The sequence below is a fragment of the Achroia grisella genome, unplaced genomic scaffold, assembly GCF_030625045.1.
Source record: "Achroia grisella isolate CSIRO2021 unplaced genomic scaffold, CSIRO_AGI_Agris_v1 utg204, whole genome shotgun sequence".
NCBI lineage: Eukaryota > Metazoa > Arthropoda > Insecta > Lepidoptera > Pyralidae > Achroia > Achroia grisella.
The window spans coordinates 2723498-2743510 of NW_026712703.1; the positions used below are offsets into that span (position 1 = coordinate 2723498).

The window sequence follows — 20013 nt, forward strand, 5'->3', positions numbered from 1 at the left end:
TTATCTGGAAGTACATGAAGCTGTTCCTAAATTAAATGACACATGTAGTTGAAGGCAACTGTGACCTACGATTTTCTCTTTGAAACTTATTTCTAGAACTCATACAAAAAATATAGGACAGTTTTTTTAAGCTCCTGAAAAGTTGGTGAAAATCACTTACTTCCTTTTTCCACGAATGGTGCGACATTAACTGACACTTCGATTCTATCACGCATGAATTTGGTTGTATGAGTTGAATTCTTTTGCCTTACCTTATGACAGGAAAAATCAAACAAAAAAGAAATTATATATGTCAGTCCGTCAGTCTCATTATTTGATTAAAGAATCTGACCGAATGAAAATCAATTTTCAATTCGTTCAACTTCACTTACGTTTCTGTATTTGTCTTATCATATATTTTTTTAGGTATTGGGAATATTAGACTTCAATTACTTAAAGGTAATTTAACAATTTCTTTATTTATTTTTGGTTTCAGAGGATAGATTGTACGTCTTTGATCTTTATAATGTATGTTACTGAATAAATTGTACAATTTATATCGTAGTTTATATTACAACTCATTGTTGTTTTGCCGGTAGTAAGATAAGAAAAATGAGCTGCCCGATTAGTGACGATCATATAGTCCAGTTGAAGGCATTCGTGGAGCTATGCAAAACGCAGCCTCAGATCCTGCAACATCCAAAGTTATTGTTCTTTAAAGATTATTTGACGTCACTTGGAGTTACGCTACCTACCGCCACATTTGGTGCAAAGAAATTTACACCTTCTGGAGACACGTACGTATAGACCATTAGATTTTAGCATCATCTATCATATTATAATCATCATCTTTCTAGGAAGTTTGATGCTTTTGTTGAGCAAATATCTTGTTTGCCATTCTAAATACATTGACAATGCATTAACTGGTTTACGTTAGTACGTTTATATAGTTATAACTTCTTGTGCGGCCAATAATTTTATATGTATTTGTTTTGTATATAAATAGAAACATTTTTAGAATTCAACATCATGACTACAAACCTTTGTTTCCTTCCGATGAATTAACACCACAAGGCTTGAACACAATCATCAAAACCACCATTCAACCAATTACAAATTCAAATTACTATTCCACATACTATATGTTTCTTCTAGATATACCTTCTTGATTTTTATTCACATTAAATATCTACCATGACCTTTACTTGACCTACTTTTTTTATACTAATATTTTTTTCAGTAATACTGATGCTAATAAACCTGAAGACAATGCTCAATTATCAGATGAGGAATCTGAACCAGAATCTGAGGTGGAGTTGGATATGGAAGGTTTGTGAAATATGCTTGTTGGTGTGTGGATTTTAGTTGCTTTAAACCCTACTGCCTCACTCTACCCTACTCAGAGGTACAAGTAATTTTGAATAACTATATAAAGATTGCAGTATGTTGCTTCTTTTCTTAATAGTATTATATAAAGACATGAGATTTCATACATAAGGATTTCAATATCATATTAACTGTATTTTGTAGTACTTTATTGGTTTATTTTATTTTATTGGCAATAGAAAGTATATGCTCATCATTCTAAAATGTTATTTTACAAATCATTATTCTTTTGTACATATTCAATTAAATTTCTCCATTATCTGCCAATTTTCATTATACTTTGTCTGCCATATTGGAATGAAGTATAAATAATTTAGTGAAACATCTATAGATTAACCATAATATTAAAAAATGATTGTTTTTTTTTATTTTCACTGCTTTTGGCGTCACTAAACCATCTATGGTCTGCATAATAATTATGTATGTGTATTTTGAGAAACTATAAACCAGTTAGGACATAAGATGGAATGCGGCCATTAATTTACATTGATAATATTACGTTATGATTTAAATTACAGGTGTCATTGAACCAGATGTGCCTGATGAATCACAGATTATGGGTGATACATCACGGGAAGTGACAGATGAGGAGCGTGACCAATCAGATGAAAAACGTTCAGAAGCTATGAGAGCATTTTCAGAGCAGCAGTTTGATGAAGCCATTAAGTTATACAGTGAAGCTATACAATTAAATCCACAGAGTGCTTTATTGTTTGCTAAGAGAGGACAGGTAAGTCATTTCAGTAGACAGTATGTCAAATAATGATAGGTAAAATATGAAACAAAGGATTTGTCTATTGTTACTGCTAATTGTACCCATCCATATTCTGCAATAATAAATATAATGCTCAGTAATGAAGTTTATGGCGGAATATGGGTGCCGAAACTATCTATGGTCTATGTGGGATATATAGGATGGGGTATAATTTGTGTGTGTGTAGTTACAATGTTAAATTAACATCTTTCAGATTTATCTAAAACTTAACAAGCCAAATGCCTGTATCAAGGATTGCACACATGCACTAGAACTAAACTGTGATAGTGCTGCTGCATATAAATTTCGTGGACGAGCCTACAGGTTTGTAATGATCATTTTAAATTTATATCTATCTAATCTCAAGTCAGTATGCAGTACTATTGATCTTTAACATGCAATTCTTGTTTCTTAAGTCTTACATTTTAATTAAGATGTACAACTGTAATTAGATTTGCAAATTTTTACAATCATATACAGCTGCAGCTAGACCTTACAGGCTGCTGCCCATACCCAGCAAGTAGCAGTCTCGAAGAATGCTTCTTACTCGGCCGTACTGTACGTGTCTGATAAGAGTAGACCAGCTTGTGCCCATAACGCCGTACGATTTATAGCTTCGTCCTGCCCAAATTCAGCATGGCCCATCTAAGTTCAGTCCAGCCAATGCATTTCTCAGCTATCACTGTCTGAATTATGGTGATGCTGTTAGTCTTATTAGATCAATATAATAATAAAATGTATGGAGAGCTTAAAGATATGGGAACAGCTCTAGCCTTAGCATATCTGATTAGATTTATCAAATAAAACAGACACCTATCATAATTGTTGTATTATCTTTATAGATTACTAGGAAAATTCGAAGAATCTTCTCATGACCTCTGTGAATCATTGAAAATTGACTATGATGATCAAACGAATGAATGGTTAAATGAGGTAAAGCCAAATGCGGAAAAATTGCGCCAACACAAGCTTACCACGCAACGAAGAAAGGAAGAGAAAGAGGTATTTATTGCTTTAATTATTTCAGAGAAAGTTGTCCAAAGAAAACTTATTATATACACATTCTTGGTTATTGAGAATTCCTTACCACTTCGTCTTTTTGATCTGAGAGGTAAAAATATTTATTATGTATTTCACTCAATGAGGAATAAAAATAATGATACATTATTGTACCAAATATTAAAATTCATATAAATTTGTGAAATTATTTGAAAAATCTATTTAGAATCTAGACATGGAATTAGAAAAATATTCATTTGAAAAAGCTTAGATAATGCTATAATAATAATAATAATGTATGTAGTTAATTTTAGTCTGGTAAAAAAATAAGTCCATATTGCAGTAAGGAGACAAATATTATTTAATTCTGTTCATGATTTCTTTATATGATCATTTGTTGGAGTGTGTATGTAAATATTTTGATTAAGACCAATATGAAATCAATTAAAGACGTGATAAAAATTTCCATGATTTAGATCAAAGATTATATAGAATCAGTTTATTTTATTATAAGCAAACTTTTTTGGTGATCAAATTAATTCAAATAATAATAATATGAATTAAAATGTATGTAAATTATTATTTACATGCCCTTTTAATTGTTGAAACACTTACATTAACTACATTTATATTATAAACTACATACATAATTATTGAGGTAAGATAAAATAAACGAAATATTAATTAAAAACTCATTCTGTATGAAATTTAAATGTTGAGGAAGAAGTGTTTTACTTGTTCTTTAAAAATATCAGTGTTTTTCACACTTGATACTAGTTGCGTAATGCTAGTTTAAAGTGAGTACTTTTATGAGTTATTAATAATTTCAAAGAGCCTACCACCGTTTTCGACGTATAAATTAATGTACAAATATATAGATTACGAACCACGACCTTCGCATCCAAGTCAGAATAATGAACTACTAGGTCTGTATGCTCTCACTGTTTTTAATCGTGTAGTATTGTGTTACAGCACCGCGAGAAGATACGTCGTGCCCGCAGAGCGCAGGAAGCGCGAGCGCGAGCGGCGCAAGCCCAAGAGCGCGCTGCCGAGGCTGACCCTGCCTCCGGGCTTGGCGGTGGTGGTGCTGATTTTCCCGGCGGATTCAACCCCCAGGACTTCAGCAACTTACTATTCGACCAAGAGATCATGGCCGCCTTTCAGGTAAACGCGACATATTTTATTTAAAACTTTCCAGTATAAAGAGAATTGCTTTAGTAATAAATTTGGCTGCTTAGAGATCCCTTCCATAGATAGCTAGCTAGCTAGATAGATATAGCCCTTCTGTTTTTTGCAAGCTGTGTTTCGATTTGAAGGTATGACAATTTAGTTCTCCAAATGGCAACACATAAGTGGTACCACAGTATCAAGTAACCATATAATGTCCTTGAGCTAGATTATGTTACCAATTATAAGGATTATGATATCTATGTAGATTGTATAATAAAAAGGAAGCCCATTGCTAAACATATATATTCCACCGAATTTTTAATTTTTCAAATAAAAGGAATGTTCGGGTATTCATTTTAGTTTTTGCTCAAGTAGTATCTTGTTATATTTTCAGGATCCAGAAGTTGCTGCGGCATTTCAAGATGTTTCAACGAATCCAGCAAACTTCATTAAGTATCAAAACAATCCTAAGATTGCTACTGTTATAGGAAAACTACAAAGTAAATTAGGGAAGGGTGGTTCTGGAGGACCTTTCTCTGGTGGTTTCCCAGGTTAGATATGAATTTATATAAAAATCCCGAAATTTCCACATAATCACTTGAAAATATTTGATGATTGCTTTAAATATGCCACAGTACCCTAGGGTATATACATTTAGTCATGGCTGACATTCAATAAATCGACAATAATGTCAAATAAATATCGCATTTATACCCAATTTGAATCATGTGTTCGATCATCTATGACTTTAGCCGTTGTTCAAAATAGTTTGCGATTTCTTATCAAAGCTATCGTTAGCGGAGAAACAGAAATATAAATAAATATATTTTTTAAAGTCAAATGAAGTCAGGGTAATAATGCACTACAGTACTAGATTCAAGACACACACTGCTATGATACTCATGACACACAACATTGATATACTTGATGATATTCTTCACTAGTGAATATTATATACCAGCTTTGCCCGCGGTCTCAATCACCTTAAAAATCAATAAATAATATAGCCTAGTGTTTTTTTCTTTTGGGATAATGAAATAGTGCACCAAACTGTGTTAACGGTTTACGCTGGCGGTGCACCAATGGAAGATAATTAGATGAGCATGAGGTCAAGGCAGTTGGCCCATCGTGACAAATTCAGTATTATAACGATGGTTTCCAGGAGTGCGTGTAGAGGTCGACCTAACATGGTACATTGCTAGCAACGGTTAAAAAGGATAACTAGTTCCCATTACTAACAATCCCCCCCCTCCCCCCTAGTGTTATTCTGATGTATAAGCTGTGTGTGTTTGTGTATATATTACTGTAAAGTTTCATCAAAATCCGTTTAGTAGTTTTTGCGTGAAAGAGTAACAAACGTACATACTCGTGTGTATAATATTATTTGTGTATATATATATATTAATGTATCAGGTTTTGGTGGTGCCGGTGGGCCTGGTGCTGGTGGACCTGACGCTGGAAGTAAGCCAGCCGCTGACGATGACGTCGGCCTCGATTAAACACTTAAATTTTTATTACATATTTCTTGCATTTATATGATAGCAATAAAAAATATAATAAACATAAAATAACATAGCATTGTAAAATACATATGCCTTGAACATTTTTTGTTAATTAACCATATTAAATCTGTAATACTAGATAGGTGCTGGCGATCTATTTATAGTCCTTGTGTATGTTGTAGGAATTTATTTACGTTTCATTACAATGCATTTTTTTTTTCCTATTAAGTATTAAAAAATTGAACTGATGTATATTTAATGCCAAAAGATATGTTATATAATCCCTTTTGTTTCTATTATTTTAATTAATGAGTACATACTTACTTATCGGTTTAAAGTTTGAAAGTGCTGACAGGGTGAAGAACTTAACTACAAAATTCTTTTTATATTATAGAATATCATGCTATATCGTATTATATATGCTACTACTAAACAATAACATTGCCATACAGATATATTATCGTGTTAATAACTATCATTTAAAATAATAACTATACATATGGATTGTTGTAATTTAGTTAATATTAAATATAGCTTTTATTTTTAAATAGAAAACACTTAGATTTGCCTGAATGTTTTCACATATTGTAAGTTCGTTGTTCTTGCATTTTCATTATTATAAACAAAAATATTTAATATTTGTTTTTTTTTTAGTTTCCCACTCGTATATATAATTAGGAAGACTAGAAATAGCTTAGACAATATGGATACATGCAATGTTGCAATGCATGCAATTGTTTCAAATTAATAATAACGTATTTATATTTTAAGTATTTTTATAGTTGAGGACATAAAACACATTGTTTAATAATTTTACTAATGGAACATTCACAATAATAATATCCCTCTACAATTCACACAACGCCATCTAGTCCTAAACTAAGAAGAACTCGCACTATGAGTATGACACAACAACTATAAATACTTTTTTATAGAAAAAAAAAATTGTGGATACATGTTATTAATTGAACCAACGACCATAATAAATAGGGTTAAACCAAGGCAGATCCGATCTAAAAATGGAATATAAAAGTAAACTTATTTATAACAGAATTTATTCTCTATTTATTTAAAAAGTAATCTCACTATACATCATTTACTCGGCCCCAACCTAGTCTAATATTCTTTTCCTGTAGTTTCAACCAAGACGGCATATTTTTCGGCAGCGGATGAGCATTGGGGAACTTTAATTGAGGTGGAGGTTTCTTGAAAGGATCTTCATTTTTCAGTTTTCGTACTAAATATTCCTTATTTATTTGTTTAGGGTCCCGGTACTTATCCATGTAGATATTAAAAGGCCTGCGTCGTGGGAACCATTCTTGTGGTCTAATGTATGGTGCCGGGAAGTCATACTCATAAACTGAAAATATCACGTAAATATTATTATTCATTCATGCATATTTTTTAATGGATGATTATAATAATATTAGACCCATTTCCGCTAATGATATTCGCTGGTATGACACCAATAGATGATGATAGGATGACAAATTTATCAGGAATTAAACGAGATGGTTTTTAAGATACATCTTCATGTTAATACTATCCTCCTTCATTGGAGCCCCGTCAGCATATATTGATACCACAAGCAGGTTTACCAATCAATGAACCTCCATTTAAAATGAGTGATAAAAAAATATATTCAATACATCATTACTTTCTCCCCCTATACAGGCATATTCTATATAATAAATGTATGGTATAGTCTGATATTAAATGGTCCCCACAATAATACTTGCAGTATTTAATTAGGTCAGTATTAGGTCATCATTTGCTGATTTACCAATTTTTTTTACAAATATCACCACAAAATGTGATGGTTGTGTCCTCTTCCGTCTCTTAATTACCTATCTATGACAGTATTAATCAATACATACCCAGTGATTAACTTATACACTAATTATTAAATCTAAGTAAAATAATATCAATTTCAACTTACTAGGTTCCTTCATTTTCAATTCATTATGAAAAAAGTCCTTTACACTATCATCCCAATCAGTTTGATAGAATGCCAGACCAGTTGGAGTGATATTATCTTGATATTTTTGGTACCATTCTCTGGTTATAAATGTTCTGGCTTCAAGTGGTGATGATGAAGTTACTGAAAACAAAATACTGTGTCACGATATCAACTATGTAAGGTTGCAGGAAAAAGCAACTCTTACTTTACTGTATTGACATACAAATTATGGGAAATTAAAAATGTATTTTATAAAATTAAATACCTATAATGGAAAGTTGAACTGTAAACACTTCTAAAGTTTAAACTCTACCTTTTTCATCATTGATATGGATATGTCATTGAAGAGCAAGGCAGATAGAATTAATTATAAATTCAAATTTCAAATGAATCCACTAGAACTGAATCAGATTTGTGCTTATATAGCCATATTATTAAACAATACTATACCTTTTGGTAAATCATATGAGACTTTTCCATCTTGTTTATATAGTACGAAAACATATCTATGGTATCCAGTCCCTTTCAATGGGAATGGTTGTAAATATTCCACAATTGTATCACCCTTTTCTATAGAATCACCTGGTATATTAGCAATTAACCAATGCACATACTCTTTATTTGCCTCTGTTAGATGACCATCCAGACTGGTCAGTGACAAAGTCCATAAAGAATTTGCATCACTTTCATAACCAACACTAGGGTACTTAATTGCTTCTTTTGGTTTTACTACATTTCCAGAGAAAACAGGTAATAGGGAGCCATCATTTAAATTGTAATAAACATCTAAATTCACAAATGGTATAAAATAGCCTTCACCATAGAGATGCTCAAATATACCATAGTGATCAGCAATTTGTTTCTTTTGATTTGGCCCTGCAGTTTTGAGCCATTCTATTCTTGCTTTTGTAAGATCAAGTTCTAATTTATGGTTGCGTGCCAGTTGTTCTAAATTTTTATCATTTTTATTATTTTTAATATGTTCTAAACGTTTTGTACGTATATCAGATGCTGAAACTCTGAAAATTAAAATAAAATTACTAATTAATAATAATAAATGACATATTTAGTCATATTATAGTAGTCACTAGGAAAGTGGTTTCAATATAATAATATGTTGTTGACCTGATTTAGTACATTGCTAATTGCTAACCACAATTTACTACTCACTCGCACCACAAAAACTCCACCATCTCTTGTTGGTCTTGCACATAATAGTTTGCCATTGGGTTTGCTCAACTTAGTTCGCAACCCTCTTATATGTGTTAAATAGTCCTATTAGTTTATATATTCATGACTCAAGAGAAAGGCAGTAGGCTGATCAACCTCATCCAGAACTAGTAAGATTATTTCTTCAAATATGTGGTTGGTTTTTGAACAACTTACTTTGTGGTTTATGCAATAAACTAAAGAGTAAAAGATTTATGTACTAGATTGCAAATAATAGTGAGCCTTCTGATGTTGTTTGTACACGAACTCTCCTACTGCTACTCTACTAAAACCCTAGCGTTATGGCACTGGACATTTTATATAGTAAAAAATTATGTAGGAATAATTTCCTACATAATTTTCTAATTTCCTACTGATCTACCTTATTAACATATTACATAAATTTATGGCTTTATCATTCCTGCAAACTTTATATGCTTACTTGGTTCGTGGGAATCCTATATTTATCTTTGTTGTATAAATTTCATCTTTATAGTTCAATTCTTCAAGTCGTTCTTTTATAGTTCTACAATAAATAGGAGCTTTCCCTCTTATCCTGTGTCCAAATCTAATCTGTTGAAATTGTATGTTGGTTAGCCATGCTCCCCGAAATGTACTTAACATTATAAAGCTTTATGTTTGTTATATAATGCGATATTAATTTATAAATCAATTAATAAACAATATTTGTTAAGATATGTCGTCTTTAAAAAGTATTATTATTATTTAGGAAAACTATTCCCATTTTAACAGATTCTAAATGGTTAAAAAATTAGAGATGGATAGAAAAAAATAATAAAAAATGATACCAGACAGACTGTCTCGATTTCCCCCAAAATTTTGTCTGAGAACACGACCAACTTAGTAACTTTTTTTAATACTAATTCCACATTTTGTTGTTTTAGCCCGGTTCTTGTTTTTGTACATATATTAACACATCAAATACGATCATAGCACTTTCTTTTCTATTTTGCCCCAAAGGTATTCCTTCAGAATTACGAATAAAATAAAATTTAGGGAAAAAATCTTTAATCTAGCATCACTGGTTGGAATGACAGCCACAGTGTTGGCAGGCAAGTGTCTCCCTTTCCCACAAATTTTATTTTCTTTAATTATAATTTAAATAAGAAAAAAATATTTGTATGCCAGCTATTAATATACTAACAACAGTGAAAGTTGTATTAACTAAAGTAGTATTTTTTATTCATATAGTCAGTTAGTTGGCGTCCCAAAATTTGTTGTTTCCTTTTGTAATGCCTTCCACATTTAATTATTTATTTAGTCAGTCAGCAACACTGACGTTCACTAGGCTTCCTAATACTATGTAATATTATCTTAAGACTAGCTGTTCCCGCGACTTCATCCGCGTGGAATTTAACTTTATTTTTCTAAAATAAAAGTAGCCTAGGTTTCTCCTTATTACATCAGCTACCTACCAAAAAAAGTCCCGTCAAAATCGGTCCAACCATTTCAGAGACAAGTCGGTACAAACAGACCGCCAGACAGACAAACAAAAACTGTAAAAAAAATATTTTGATATATGTACCATATTTATATTCATATGCATATAGTAAAAAACGGTTATTTCAATATTACAAACAGACACTACAATTTTATTTATATGTATAGCTTTATAGATATGAAGCAAAACCTTTATATTCCTTTTTGCGAAAATTGTGCTATTGGAGAAGAACGCACACTTAAAGTTTATATAGAGACGGAGTGCACATAGCTCATATTTTTTTAATTATTAAAAATACCTTAAATCATTATAAAAGAGGTTACACACATGTTTTCAACACACACGCATATATATACTATTTTGTTTGTCTGAATTTGCCTGTGCAATTGCCAGTGCTTGTTTTGACAATAGAACCTTAATAATGTTCAAACTTATAAAAATTAATTATGGGTGAATTTCGACCACTAAGCGACCGACTGGTATTTGATATACATAAAAGCAATAATATCTAGACACGCGATAGCGTTTCAAGCCAAGTTTAAGTAACAGAACAGCACCGTGTGTAATATAACGTGAACCATTAGGAACCTTTTGACCCCTCATAACTCAAAAACTCTTTCAAACGTGTAAAATTTGGCTCATATATTACTCCAACATATGTACTCCAAATTTCATAAACACATCTCAAATGGTTACTTAGATATTAACGTCCAAAAATTTTCATTTTCATCACTGACTGACCTATAGATCACAAATCTAAATCACTTCCAGATGACCTAAAAAGTTCATATTTGGCATGCAGATAGGTAATTAGGATCATTTTATTATAATTTTTCATTTATTTGATTCTATTTCAACTTATATGGACGTCTACAGAAATTCTACGAAAACGTCGAAAGCCGCCAATTAACATTGATTCCTGGCTACCAAGTAAGTCATCTTGGACTGGACATTGGTAATATTGTATCAAAACGTCAAATTGAACCAATTTGCTTTGACCCCTACATATTATTGAGTTACTTAGTAACGGTTGTTTGAACAGAATACAATTTTACACTGCATATCTTGTTTCTCTAATACATATCAGTGTCGATAACTAGCGAACTTTAAATATTGTGTTAAGTGATAAACACTAGTTGCTATAATCTAAGTAGTCTAAAGTATTAAGAAGCCCTCCGCTCCAACATAAATCTGATTCTGAACCAGATTTGTCAGCGAACATTATCACTGACAAATCCACCAAACTTAATTCCCGTTCAAAAGGAAAGACGACATAGTAACATCTATTGACGAACTAAAAAAGTTAATAAACAAATCAGAGAAGCAGAATTAGAAATTTAGGACGTATATTAAATAATGATATAAAAGTACAAAGTAATGTCATACAATCGGTGGAGTTCTTATCTCAAAAATATGAAAATAATAAGTTATTATTAGCAAACATAAGTTTTCATAGTGATATACTCGTATTTTCCAATTGCTTCAAAAACTCTGTAATAATTCCTATATTAAAGAATGGAGATGAATGTGCATTAGTAACTACAGACTTATATCAATTTTGCCTAGTATATTATATAATAATACATAGATTTACTATAGTTATAAGTAAATATGTATACTTAACTTTGAATGAGTATAATAATGAATACATATTGGTAACAAAATTGTAGAGTACCTATAACCGTCTGCGCACGTTATATTGTCCCGAATTGGCCAAATTAAGTATAAAAAAAAAGAAAACGCGTAAAAAATCCGGATATTGAATAACAAATACACTCGAACATTTCAAAGGTACAAGAAAATATCGTAAATAACACAAAAAAGACAATTATACCCCGTAAACGTAGGAAAATACAGTACAATTAAAAAAATGTTATAAATAAGTACCTACTAATAATTTATGTACAAAAAGTAATGATATCCGATTAAAAACAAATCTGTAATGAGAGCCAAGTTCAATATTATTATACATATGTATAATTGTATATGCCTTGGTTGTTGAATTCAACGACAAAAAAAGTAAGATCTAAATGGGTGCCAAGTTCAATGGTCAGTACTGAAATTTATTTCTAACAATATAGAATATAATTTCTTCTTATAACTTAGAATAATATATTGTAGCCTAATGTCTGACTTGGCAAGTTTTCATCTCCTGGCCTCATTGTCAACAATGTACTGTGTCAGGTTGACTTCCACGCGGTTCTCCCTGGAAACCACCGTGATAAATTCAAGGAGAAAATGAAGTTGTTACGATGGGCTAACTAACTTGACCTCATGTTCATCTTATCATCCGCCAATGGTATGCCGCAAGCGTAAATCGTTAGCGCAGGTAGATACACCTTTCTGTAATCATCTATAAACGAAGGGAAGGAATTATTAGTAATGTGGACTAAAAACCCCATTTATAGCAATGTACTATGTCAGGTTGACCTCGTGATAAATTCATGGTGAATTTACTACGATGGGCTAACTGACCTGATACTCATCTTATCCTTCACTGGCAAGCCGATAGCGTAAGCGGGTGCACTATCAATAGTATCAACATTAATGCCATTATGATTCATAAAAAAAGATATATAAAAAAAAACTCTGTGTTCTTTATGGTAGATAATTTTTTTCTGAAATTAAAAGAAATATATAATAGTATTTTACAAATGTATCTTTATTATCGTTAATATTCTTTCGGTATATATTGCTATTAAAATAAATCGATAACCTTTTGTTACTTTCGATATCCCTAAATAAATATGAAAACAAATTATTGAGTTAAAACTCTATGGATATTCACTGGACTATCCACTAAATCTACCAATTCTACCGTCTACCAATCTATATCTACTATAAATAGTAGTAAATTAGTAAGCAAATTGTTTTGATTCCTACCCGTGTCGGTTTTAGTGCTGCTAATCAATATTGCTGTAAATAAATATTTTAGCAGTGAAAATGTTTCTGTCTGAAGTTCGTGTTGTGAAACTGTGTATTGTGTAGAGAGTGGACAATTTATTTATACATCAAGAGACAATAACAATGAAACATTAGGTTGATCATGGTTTTGTGTTAAAACTTAGGAGCCATTTACACATGGCGAAAAGTCACGTACACTTTATTGACGAAAAGTTCGTCGTACACATTTAATGGTGTAAATATTTATAGTGATTTTTATTTGGATTGATCGTTATTAGTTCGTTAAACATGGACAGCAAGAATATCCAAAAAAATGCCATGCACAAAAGTGCAGAGTTTACTTTCACTCCGCCACCCGAAGCGCCTGTATTTGAGCCTACACCCGAAGAATTTCTAGATCCTCTAGGATATATAGCCAAGATACGTCCAGTCGCAGAGAAAACGGGCATATGTAAAATAAAACCTCCAGCGCGATGGCAACCACCTTTTTCGTTAGACGTAGATAAACTGAAATTTGTTCCACGGATACAAAAAGTCAATGAATTGGAAGCCATAACACGTTTGAAATTATTGTTCCTCGAAAAGATATTAAAGTTCTGGGATCTACAAGGATCACCGCTCAAAATTCCTATGATAGAAAATAAAACCCTAGACTTATATTGTCTTAAATTTTGGGTAGATGAAGAGGGAGGCTTTGAAAATTGTAACACTCCGAAAAAATGGCGTAAGATTGCGAATGCGATGGGTTATAGTCAAAATGCGAATGCAATGAATTTTCTTAGATCTAACTATGAAAAGATTCTACTTCCATATGATATATTTGAAAAAAGCAAAGCTAACCTATTGAAAACAGTTAAAAAGCTCGAAACAAAAAACGATGTAAAAGATGTTGACACAAGTAAACCATTGTTCAAAGCAATATCAGTGGAGTCAATAATAAAGACTAGCAGTGAGGTTCATACCACAGAAGATGGACCAACTACAGCTTGTAAAAGACCAAAAACTGAATCTGATGATACTGGAACTGAAACTGAATGTACAAAAAGCAAAACAGAATCTGAGGAAATAAGACGTAACAGAGAATTGAGAAGATTAGCTTGTTATGGTCCAGGCCCAAAAATGCCTGGATTGAATGATGAAGAATTTGATATAACTAAATCGAGAAAAAGACCTAGGTATGATATGGATCCATTAGCTATTTATGTATGTGCAATTTGCCAAAAAGATAATAGGGATGATCTACTTTTGATTTGTAATGGTTGTTCTGATACTTATCATACATTCTGTCTTAAACCACCATTAAATGCAGTACCAGATGGTGATTGGCGCTGCCCTTGTTGCATTGCTGAGGAAGTTCATAAACCAGCAGAAGCATTTGGATTTGCTCAAGCTGAAAGAGAATATACTCTTCAACAATTTGGAGAAATGGCTGATAAATTTAAATCAGACTATTTTGGAATGTCAGGTCACTTAGTACCTACAAGTGTAGCTGAAAAAGAATTTTGGAGAATAATTTCTTCAGTTGAAGAAGATGTGACAGTTGAGTATGGTGCTGATTTGCACTCTATGGATCATGGTTCTGGGTTTCCTACAAAGTCTTCTTTAAATCTCTATCCTAGTGATCAAGAATATGTTGATTCTGGATGGAATTTGAACAATCTACCTGTACTGGAAGGCTCTGTTTTAAAATTTATTAATGCTGATATATCTGGAATGACTGTACCATGGATGTATGTAGGTATGTGTTTTTCTGCTTTTTGTTGGCATAATGAAGATCATTGGAGTTACTCAATTAATTACTTGCATTGGGGTGAAGCAAAGACTTGGTATGGTGTACCAGGTAGTGGAGCAGAGCTGCTTGAAAATGCAATGAAAGCAGCTGCACCTGATCTTTTTAAAACGCAACCAGACTTACTACATCAATTAGTTACGATTATGAATCCTAATATATTAATGGCAGCAGGGGTACCAATTTACAGAACTGATCAACAGGCTGGGGAATTTGTTGTCACCTTCCCTAGGGCATACCATGCTGGTTTCAATCAAGGATACAATTTTGCAGAAGCTGTAAATTTTGCACCTCCTGATTGGCTTAAAATTGGTCGTGAATGTATTATACATTACAAAAATTTAAAAAGGTTTTGTGTATTTTCACATGATGAGCTTATTTGTAAAATGGCTTTGGATGGTGATCGTCTCGATTTGGAAACAGCATTAGAAACACAAAAGGAGTTAGTACGTGCAACTGAAGAGGAGGGTGCACTTCGAGCACTAATTGCAAAGAAAGGTTTGAAGAATGTATGTCGTACGGCTTTTGAGTTACTTGGAGATGATGAACGTTTGTGTGAAGTGTGTAAAACAACATGTTTCTTGTCCTCAGTCTCATGTGCTGAATGTAAAAACATGGCATGTTTGCAACATGCAAATACTTTTTGTCTTTGTGCTATGGAGAAAAAGACTCTCAATTATCGTTATGATATGGATGAGTTGCATATTATGTTACAAACAATTGATTTAAGAGTTAATAGTTTTGATAAATGGATGAGGGATGCAAAGAACATATTACTCCCCACTGCGCCAGATATTGGTAGACTTCAAAAGTTAAAAGTTTTGGTAGATGAAGCTGATGATCTTAAAATACCAAACTGTACTTTATTAACACAGTTGAAGAATGAGTATACCAAAGCCACAGAAAATGTGGAACCAATTGTAATTGAACTAGATGATGATTAAAAAACTTGGTATAAACTTTGTATTAGTACAAAAGATTTACATTTTTAATATTAGATTATATCTTTAGATTACACCTAGTCTTTAAGTTCCAGAAGGCAATGTCTTGGTGGAAAATCACTATTTACTATTCTTTTATTTATGTACCATCACAAGTAGGCATCATACTAGTGGTATATTCTAAATGTTTTGTGTATCTGATCTTAAATTTATACCTTTAAATAAGGATTGTATTGTATTCCACTTTAGGTATGCAGTATACTTGTAACACAAACATTTTTTGTATGTAAGTAAGTAAATCTGAGAACAGTTGAGTTGCTAAAAATATGACAGTGTAAATACTTGGTTTTGTGTATATTTAGAAATGATAGAGAAATTTGAATGTGTGTTTTTTAATTATTTTCTTAAGAAGTATTTTTTTTTCAATTAAGGTATTAATGTAATATCCCACCGTCACATAATAAACATTAAGACTAAGGTAACTGTATAATTGTGTACTAAATACTATGATATACCTACACCTAATACTTTTTAGTAATTAGGTATTGTAATTTTGTTACCAGATTGTATTGAAAATTATGTACGTAATTCTGTTTGCATTAACAATTTTATCTGTCTTAATAAATATAATTTAGAAATAATAAATGGGTATATTAGGGGAACAGAGGCATTAGGAAAAGCTAGAAGTTTTTATTTCTAAATACTTCTTACAAATTATTTGAGAGTTGAGAAAAATCTTTAAAGGTGACTATTATCACAATAAAATGATAATAGGAGTTACAAAAGCTTTAGAAATGAATCTAAAAAATAAACTTAGTACTTATTTTTTACTTTTTCCATAATACAAAGATTTTCGAAATCTTTTCAATTCAAAAAGTTATCCCTACAATCTTTTACACACACTTCTAAGCAATTAAGATTTCAAATCTATGTTAACATTATATCAATCAAAATGCTAAGTATTTAAATAGTAGATACCTATGATAGGTATTTATTTAATTATAAATGCTAAATATTTTCTGTAGCTAATTAATGCATAAAAACATCTTTAATGTTTTGACATTTGATTACCGAGTATTTATTAAACACGTTTAAACCATCTATGGGCAACAATTTAGGTCCAATTTGGATGGACCATTCTCTTTTTAGACAAAGCCGACCAACTTGCCGCGTTATGTGTGTTATGGGTGACAATTTTGCTATTTCATATATACTTTAAGGCTTGCCGATTCCTAATCCAAAGCAACGCTAGCGCTGCAGCTGAATATCACTATAAAGTCATTAGTTACATTTTATTAATTATATGGAAGATGACACACAGGATTTTTCTGGTAGTGATGAAAGAAATTTTCCACCTCACTACTTTTGTTCAAAAGTACACTTTTGTACCTGAGTAATTCCGTGTGTATACTGTACTGGACATTATGTTGATAATTTAGCGATTTTTATGAGGATAACATTAATGTGTAACGACCTACAATAAATAAGATCTGCTACACATTTTATTTTTTATGATCTCATTGACAGAATAATATATATTTTGAATATATCTAGTTCACTTTATTTTGTGATTAGACTTGATGCTTACTGCAATTTAGCTTTATGGTTCTAATAATTTAATCTATGTATCTATTACGTAAACAAACTCCGCATGCATGAATTAATTTCAATTTACAGTTAGGCCTAAGGAATCTATCTGTATTGAATGTTCGTATTCAGTCAGATTCCTTAGATCTGTCTCATCCGCATGTTATGGATGTGATCTAAGAATTTATGCTTTTAAAAATGTAGTGACGAGTGTCGCTACAAGACGATTGTTGTGAAAACAGGATTTTTTATAGCATAGGGGACATACTTATTTGCGGCTCACCGCCGCCCAGAAGAACCCGCAACACCATGGGAATTGCAATTGCGTTGTCGGTCTTTTAAGGAAGAATACGCTCTTTTCTTCAAGGTTTCAATATCGTTCGGGATTACTACTTTATATAGCACGTGACATTAAACGCTGCACTTGCTTGATTTAAAATGATGTTATTTTCGACTGCAGTAGTTGCGTCATGGTTGCATACTGTTGAATCAAACTGCATAATCTTACCTTAATTTATGGTGTTTAAGCAGATATTACATTGACGTAAAATTTTCAAAGGTGTAAATGTAAGATTGGTTGTTTTGTGTCTACTTTAGTTAAGAATATAGTGATTAAGATTGTCTACTCGACATCACATAAGAGCTATGATGTATAAAATTTATAATGTTTAATTTACTTAGAATTTAGCTAGTATTGCTTATTTATTGTAATTTACTTGAAATTATAATGGCAGCATCTTCCACCTCGATATATTATAAAACATAGGAATATTTTTTTTTATACTTCAATAATTTAATGTTATGTTACTATTTGACTGATATATTACTTTTAAGAATAATTAGGTGGCTAACAAATGTGAATTGACTGTCAATTATTAATTTTGAGTGGGTGATTTTTTTGCACTGTGATTAGATTTATTTTGCAATTTATTGAATTATGAAGACATTAATGAAATTAAATTTGAAGAGTATTGTTGCTTTAGGCCATTGTAATATTAAAGAGTACCTAATTAAAACATTATCTCAAAGCAGAAGTATTATTTAGAAATTGCCTACTTACACGTGTCGCTCGCAAATTTACGTGTGTAGAAACAGATGGTGAAGGGTAGGTACCCATCTTATTCCTTTTTTAGGTGTGAAATATCTATCTAAAAGTTTTCCATAGGTAGGAGGTTTACAAAATAATGAAAGTAACTATAATAAAATCATTTATTAGCGACTAATATAAAGCGATGGTAATCGACTATATTATTAGTAATGGTTTTTCGTGTTCCATCATATTCTTTACCATTTTTTATATTTAGTTTACATGAAAAATAAAAATATACGAATTATTTATGTAGTGCACTTTATTTATAAAAATATGAAAATATATTATTTAAAGTTAATTTAAATAAATACATTTGGTGTTTATCATGTGATTCAATCACAGTAAAATAAAATTAATTACAAAAATACTAAAATTAAGTACTTAATTAAGTACATATTATGCATTATACAATAGTATTAATAGAGGATATAATACTTTACACAAAATATATCATAGTAATACTTTACGTTCAGTAATGTTATCACAAATTTATATACATAGTAAGTAAACGAGTATTAAAGAGACCACATAGTTTTTAATAGGTCCCATAAAATTATTAGTACAGTCGAGATTGAGATTCAATGTAGTTATAAAAATATCAATACCATTCATCCACCTGATGAGTAGTATCCACCAACATTTTATATGATTATGTTAACATAGATGTCTTGTCATAATCAAGTACATAATATATTGATAAATTACTCCATAAAGATATAGAAGACCAAGGTATACAGTGAAGGCATTATAGTAGTATCTAAGAAGAGCAACCTTTTGTTCTCTTCCACTAGTGTGGATTTACCAAGTAGTAGATACAACCAAGTTCATACTATACAATAAGAGAACAAAAACACGGAATAATATGCCGTTGCAACGCGTTAATAAGTAATTTTGAAAAAGAAACGGTTTATAAGAATGAAATCATATATGCAATTATATAAATTAAAAGATTGCGCAGAAAAAATTTGCAGTTTAGACCGAAAGGTCAAAATACTTGTTCGGACATCGGCTCGCCGGACGGAGTCCGCGAGCAATGCTGCGGGGCCCGGCTCGAAGGGGGGTGCGAATAGCGGACCGACCGGCCCTCACTTCTGATCTCAGTATTCTCTCATTCTCTGTATTTTTTATATTTAAAATTATTACACGAATTTACAGTCCATAAATCAACCTTTTAATTTAAAAGTCCTTAGTTTAGGACCCTACAATACTGATTTCAGTTTAGATAGTAAAACCAAGATTCGTTAGTACATTATATCATAGTAACAGAGGATCTATAAATTC

General features: G+C 31.5%; 3 protein-coding genes across 5 annotated transcripts; 2 read left to right on the top strand and 1 right to left on the bottom strand.

The window, feature by feature from the left end:
* The first annotated feature begins 332 nt into the window (after positions 1–332).
* Positions 333–6107, top strand: LOC131841939 (putative protein FAM10A4). Of its 2 annotated transcripts, none has more exons than XM_059190338.1 (9): positions 333–438; positions 579–776; positions 1220–1308; positions 1884–2095; positions 2334–2443; positions 2962–3121; positions 4091–4282; positions 4683–4839; positions 5702–6107. In XM_059190338.1, exons 2-9 carry the CDS (start codon positions 592–594, stop codon positions 5785–5787), a joined length of 1191 nt encoding a protein of 396 aa, XP_059046321.1. In that variant the 5' UTR covers positions 333–438; positions 579–591; the 3' UTR covers positions 5788–6107. The 2 variants fall into 2 exon arrangements, with proteins under 2 accessions (XP_059046321.1, XP_059046322.1); XM_059190339.1 differs by having other exon boundaries at positions 337–438; positions 583–776.
* A 679-nt stretch (positions 6108–6786) lies between these two features.
* On the bottom strand, positions 6787–9731 carry LOC131841984 (large ribosomal subunit protein mL38). Of its 2 annotated transcripts, none has more exons than XM_059190411.1 (4): positions 9402–9731; positions 8201–8769; positions 7730–7891; positions 6787–7150 (listed from the first exon to the last, which is right to left on the bottom strand). In XM_059190411.1, exons 1-4 carry the CDS (start codon positions 9581–9583, stop codon positions 6876–6878), a joined length of 1188 nt encoding a protein of 395 aa, XP_059046394.1. In that variant the 5' UTR covers positions 9584–9731; the 3' UTR covers positions 6787–6875. The 2 variants fall into 2 exon arrangements, with proteins under 2 accessions (XP_059046394.1, XP_059046395.1); XM_059190412.1 differs by lacking the exon at positions 9402–9731 and adding an exon at positions 8921–9129.
* A 3565-nt stretch (positions 9732–13296) lies between these two features.
* Positions 13297–18481, top strand: LOC131842037 (lysine-specific demethylase 5-like). Its single transcript, XM_059190469.1, has one exon. The coding sequence runs from the start codon at positions 13614–13616 to the stop codon at positions 16056–16058; it is 2445 nt and encodes an 814-aa protein (XP_059046452.1). The 5' UTR covers positions 13297–13613; the 3' UTR covers positions 16059–18481.
* Positions 18482–20013: the final 1532 nt, after the last annotated feature.